A 5810-nucleotide genomic window follows, 5' to 3' on the forward strand; every position below is an offset into this window, starting at 1 on the left:
GGTTAACTGCTCAAAGGCTAGCACTGATTGCTGGCCTCTTCATTTGCAGAAGATGTGGGGGCGAAGGACCCCCAACGTCTAAGGTGACGCGTTGCGAGGATTTTAGTGGTGGAGGGAGAGGGAGACGAAATTAAGTTACAAAGGGGGAGCCAATGACAAGCGAAGGTATTGAGATAGGGGGGAGGAGGGCACACCCTAAGGAAAAAGAGAGGCCGAGAGAGAGAAAAAGGGAGGGAGGGAGAGAGAGAGAGAGAGAGAGAGAGAGAGAGAGCTGTGTACAAGTGATGACTGAAGGTTGGTTATACACACACAGGAACGTTGGTTGGCTGCTGAGTGCAGTTCAAAACACAGTTCTCTTGGAGACAGAGAGAGAGAGAGAGAGAGAGAGAGAGAGAGAGAGAGAGAGGATTTTTGCCCCAAAAGCTTCCTTCCCAGCTTCTTGTCTGTTCTGCAGATGGAAGCTTGTTATCTATCTGACTTCGCCTGTTGCTATCCATCGGGTTTTTTTTGGTCTATCTACCCAATCAGTATTGTCTACCTCTCTCTGATTGAACCCGAATAGGCCATACGGGTGGGATGTATGTGAGCTAGACAATCCACTGCATCTCTGCCTCTCATCATCGGCCCAATCTGCAGCCCCAATATTCCCCAAATCAGCTCTCTCTTTGTATTATCATGTTCATTTTGGTTTATATTCTGTCCCCCAATTCCTTCTCTTCCTCTCATGTGCTTCTTTGACAGGGCTCTACTCCTGCCACATTTGATGTATGGTCCCTCTTTTTCTGTTTGCTTTGGGCCTCTTCCTACGAGTGGATCCCCTTCCCCTGCTTCTTCATACTCTTGTGGGTTGTGAGAAACCTTTGTTTGTTCTTCTTCTCAGATTCTGTGAGTAGAGTTGAGCTCAAATTGCAGCTACCAATCCCCATCCTTTGCTACCTTCACTGATTGTCTTGCCTCCCTAATGTAGATATCCAGTCTATGAATATACATCCATCGTGACAACAAGCCATCCTGTACTTCACAATTGCCTAGAATTTCATTGGGACAATCGGGCCATGGGGGCTTCTTTGCCCTCATTCTCCACTGCATGATGGAGAGGACTGATTGAAGTGGTCTCCAGAGGAGATTGTGGCACATGTATCAGAAGACACATACATGCTTTTATGTCTGGTTTCGCTCTTAATAACAGGATGAGCAGGAAGCCATAATGACTGTGGAGTGTACCTGACAAGGTGGAAAATGTCTCAGCGGAGAAGGCAAGAGGGCCATGTCAGCCAGGTGTATGGGACAGGAGGCTCACCTAGGTTGCACCAAGATAGGGAAATGGCACCACTTGACACGCTTTCTTCAGGAAGCAAAAGCCTGGTCATGAAAGGATCATCCACAGGCCGGCGCAAGAAGACAGGAGGCTCCTCATCCAGGTCTGCGGGTGTAGTCCCATCATCTTCATCAGAAAGTACAATGTCTCAAGGTGACTATGATCGTTACGAGGTTTTTTATGAGAAACGAAGGGGTGCCATGAGTGTAATCACTGGTATCTTTACATGCTGGTCAAAGAGCAAGGATGGGCTGTCAGGGAGCTTTCAGGGTAGAGCATCTTCATCGTCAGCAGTAATGCCGAGGTTGAATGGTTTGACAGCAGCTGCCCTCCTGGAGCAGGCCAAAGTGCAGCAGGAAGCTTTGTTAGAGACACAGGATACCAGTGACATGTGGGAATGGCATATGGAGCAGCAACAAGCAATTGCAACCCAGGAACATGAGCTGCTCGAACGCAGCAGCACTGGAGGTGGTGATGGTGGTGGCCCTGAAGATGGACTGCCTCTCATCCGCCGCAAGAGTCGAAGAGAAGAGGATGAGGATGTGCCAGATGACGTTACTGATGAATGGGAGTCTCCTGCATGGGGGTGGCGCCGGCAAGAGGAGATTGCGGCTGAGAAGGTTATACAAATGCTTGAGGCAGCATTGCTGCGGTGTAGGTGGGAGGTCAACACATTCTGTAGAGTATACATGCAGCAAATAGTCAGGGCAGGTTATTCGCTTATTAACACTCTGATGGAAATGGAGCCCAACACTGTCTTTCTGCGCCGAGTCCATGCGAGCTATGCTCTGGAAGCCCGAATTAATGCTGCCCTCTTCAGGTACTTTGAAAATGACAGCTTTGATGACAGTGGGCTGACACACATCTTTGACCCATCTGCCAGGGCTGCGTCGAGGCTTCAGGAATATGTGAGAATGAAGGGATTGGATCCTGCTGAGGCATTGCGCATGCATTCACCTAGCTATGAACCGACATTTCACAATTTTGCGGCAGCAAAGAGTGAGGAGGTGCTGGCACTTCTACCTGCAGCGGCTTTGGCATTCAGATCTGCAGCACAGCGTGACCGTTTTATGGATGCGCTTCTCCGCGCTGCTAAATGGGCATGGCTGCTTCATCGACTTGCAACCTCATCGACACCACCCACAACAATTTTACGCGTTGCTCGGGGGCACCCTGTGGACCCTGTCTATGTGGAGGCAGTTGCCGTGCCACCAATTGGGAGCTGTTCTCAATGCCCCGTGACGGCTCTGCCTACTGTTGAATTCATGATTATGCCTGGTTTTGTTGCTCAGCGCAAAATTTTCAGATGTCGAGTTTATCAGCACTTTATGTGCAAGCAATAGTAAGTTGTGGTTTGGCATCTCCCCCTTATCTTTGAATTGATGATGTGATTGTTTGAAATGGTTTTCTGAGATTCCCCTAACACATCCACAAAGCATAATATGCGTTAACTTGGTCATCGCCTGATGTATGTTGCAATGGCATGTTATCTGCTAGATTTTGAATGCCATTTTTGCTGGGTAGTCGTGAAATTTCCTGAACAAAGACCTATTTGCTATTGGATGGTCATAACTTGTCTTTCCGTGTTTTGAGACTGCATTATGGGGATTGATGGATGTTGTTCTGATTAAGGGTGCACTATCTTAAGTGATGTCTTACAAGGGTTGAAGGCAGTAGAATCTGTTGCATCCTTTCAGCCACTTCTTTTGAGTTGTGCGTTTCAGAAAGACTGATTGAAAGTATATATGTTTCTAAAACAAGAGCCGTTGAGCTAACCAGGTGAAATCTAGCCTTTGAATCTATGTAAGGAGTAGAAGACAGCCGACCTCATTTTGACTCGGTCAAACTAACTCCCACAAGGCCAGTTAAAACTTGTCTCTAATGGCCCAATCCTAGTCACTGTGGTATGGCAACTGACTATGGGCTCTCCTAATAAGCTTGGGCACTGACACAAAGCACAAGATGTCTGGTTCATGAGTCACCATTCATTGATAGTTGTGCCTTGCAGCTGTACTTTTGGAGCACTTTGAAGCTTGAACAATGGTTTTTGCAGACTGCGAAATGTCTAACATCAAGTCTTGCACTGTGAACGTTAACTTGTCTTCTCAGCTACAGTTTTCTTCTTATACCATATAGGCCAAATGCATTGGGTTGGCTGCTCACCTCATAGCTTTTCTTATTGTGGAAAAAGGCACATTACGTTAAGCTTCATTGTTAGTTTCATCAGCACTCTGGTCATCAGTGTTTTAGCTCTTGTGACACTGATTGCCCAAAGGATGATTATGTTTTGTTTTGGAGTATTTTCATGTATTAATAGATATCTGTTTGCTACATTCACCTTTTGAAATGTTTCAAAGGAACTTCGTTTATGTTGATAACACTTCTATGGCTTTATTTCAGGTAGCTCTTTGCAGGAGTGTCTTCCGGCCATTCCACTGGCATGGATTTGATTTGTCACCTAGGCTCTGAATCCTGTGAACTTTCTGGGGTGCCTATGCTTCTGGACGTAGGCAGGTTGTTTGCCCTGCAGAAGCGTATTTGGGCAGAGAAATCTTGCAACTGGTTATGCGAGCAGGGGAGGGGTTGGTAGGCCACCAACTTCAAGTAACCAAGTCAAGATTGTGAAGCTCATAATTTGTATTTGTACAGACCAAGACTCTCTTTTGAGGCAGCTGCATGATCTATCTGGTAGCAGATTTGAGAAAGTTGATGTATTAACAAGTATCCGAGTTGATCAGGAAGCAGAGAAGGCTCTACTTCATTTGATTGTGGAGCCTAAAAAGCAGTAGTGGCTCTGCGTCAGCAAAATACTTGCTTGTTTACTCCACATCAGAGGTGGCAAACAGCCTTTCTGCGGAAACACTGTTGACAGTGTTGCATTGTGTCAGTATCATGCCATAAGCTATATCACAAAACCCATGATCAAATGCCATGTTCTCCTTCATTCAGATCATGCCGATGGCTAGAACTGCTCTTACAGTAGTGGCCGTTTATGAGTTACGATCACTAAAACCCTTGATCAAATGCCATGTTCTCCTTCATCGGGATGATGCCGATATCTGGAACTGCTCTCGCAGTAGTGGCTTTTTATGAGTTACGAGCAGTTGACTGCAGCAACCCAGTGTTGGCTTGAGCTAATGGTAGAATATGCTATGGATGAGTTTGGAAGGTCCCAGTACTGTCATGGGCTGTCTGTGTTGATGGGGGCTGTGCTTACTGATCGCTGACTATTACCCGTCTGGCACCCCCTCTGACATGGTATGCCCAGCGGCATCTTTAATATCTACGAGAACCCAAGTTGACACATTATTGCCTGTTTACGACCACTGACCCTTAATGCTGGCAAATGCCACTTTCAGGCTCCATGGTAATGCACACCCTGTGAATATGATTCAAGATCTTACTTGCTTTGTTGACAGATTGCATTGATCTGTTCCCAGCAGGCTGTCAGAAACACTTTCGCAAATCTGTCCTAAAGAGCTTCCACAAAATTGAATGTGTCATGGCTTTGTCTTGATATTGCTGTCTATCACTGTGCATCACAGCATGGTTCAATGAATTTCATTTTTTTTTTTGAAAACGTACATCAATCCTTCTTATCCGTTGAGGATGTAACTTTGAAATGGAGCTGTCCGTACGCATGCAAAAGTAAAACTGTTATTATGCATCTCTGAAGAGGCATCTTCCATTTTCAGACCATTGTGCGAAGGCTTTTCTCAATTTCAAGTCTGGACCTTAGGATGAAGCAAACCCAGCTTTTCCTAAAGCTCTGCATCACATCACAGATACACTCACAATTCACCTGAAATGCTATTCCCATGAGCTGCCCCTTTTTTCTCTGGGGACTACTTGTGCATGGCAGGGTTTTACAGCTTTGCAAGTCCTTTATAGTCCATAGACCTCATGCTACTACTCAGCCATCCTTTACTCCTCACAACGCAATCTATTATAGACAGTGACAGGGATTCCATTTTAGCAATGAAGTTCCAAACTTATTGAAGGAGATATAGGTATCACAAGATATGGGCATCCCTCTTAGCCTTGATGTTTGGTTGAGGCTATAATTAATTATGTCCACGAACCTAGCAATGGAACTTCTTACTCCTCCCATACAGGGAGCTGTGAGGGTACCTTAATAACCTACTAAAAGGGCACTGCAGTAAAGAATATTGCTACACAAACAGGGCCATATGTGTTGGGTCTGTACCAAAGTTGCCTATCTTGTATGTGTTAATCTGGGATGCTTCAGCATGTTTTTAAGGAAATTGTATTCCATAGTGAAGATTTTCTGTCAAGATAATCTTATGCGGTTTTGTTCTTGTTTCTTAGATGCAATCAATGCTGCAACTCATTAGGAAACAATTGCTGAAATCTTGTATGTTGCTTTTATCTAACTTCTAGCTGGTGTTTTGGGGTAATATCACGAGTGTTCTAAGTGATATTTTTAGTGGGGTTGTGAAATGCATGTTGCCATTGTTGCTGTTGGGTGTGG

At 45.3% G+C, this 5810-nt stretch overlaps 1 protein-coding gene across 2 annotated transcripts; it reads left to right on the top strand.

Moving 5' to 3' along the window:
* Positions 1-245: 245 nt before the first annotated feature.
* On the top strand, positions 246-5493 carry LOC148040745 (uncharacterized). 2 transcript variants are annotated; one of them, XM_087661433.1, is made up of 2 exons: positions 246-2660; positions 3719-5493. In XM_087661433.1, coding segments are annotated over exons 1-2 (1422 nt in total). In that variant the 5' UTR covers positions 246-1239; the 3' UTR covers positions 3720-5493. The 2 variants fall into 2 exon arrangements, with proteins under 2 accessions (XP_087517559.1, XP_087517567.1); XM_087661441.1 differs by lacking the exon at positions 3719-5493 and having other exon boundaries at positions 246-2661.
* Positions 5494-5810: the final 317 nt, after the last annotated feature.

This window comes from Lygodium microphyllum, chromosome 2 (assembly GCF_053477565.2).
Source record: "Lygodium microphyllum isolate KBCC chromosome 2, Lygodium_microphyllum_v1.1.10, whole genome shotgun sequence".
Lineage (NCBI taxonomy): Eukaryota > Viridiplantae > Streptophyta > Polypodiopsida > Schizaeales > Lygodiaceae > Lygodium > Lygodium microphyllum.

Excerpts from the sequence above, each read along its gene's own strand:
- LOC148040745 (XM_087661433.1), top strand. The coding sequence starts at position 1,240 with ATGTCTCAGCGGAGAAGGCAAGAGGGCCATGTCAGCCAGGTGTATGGG.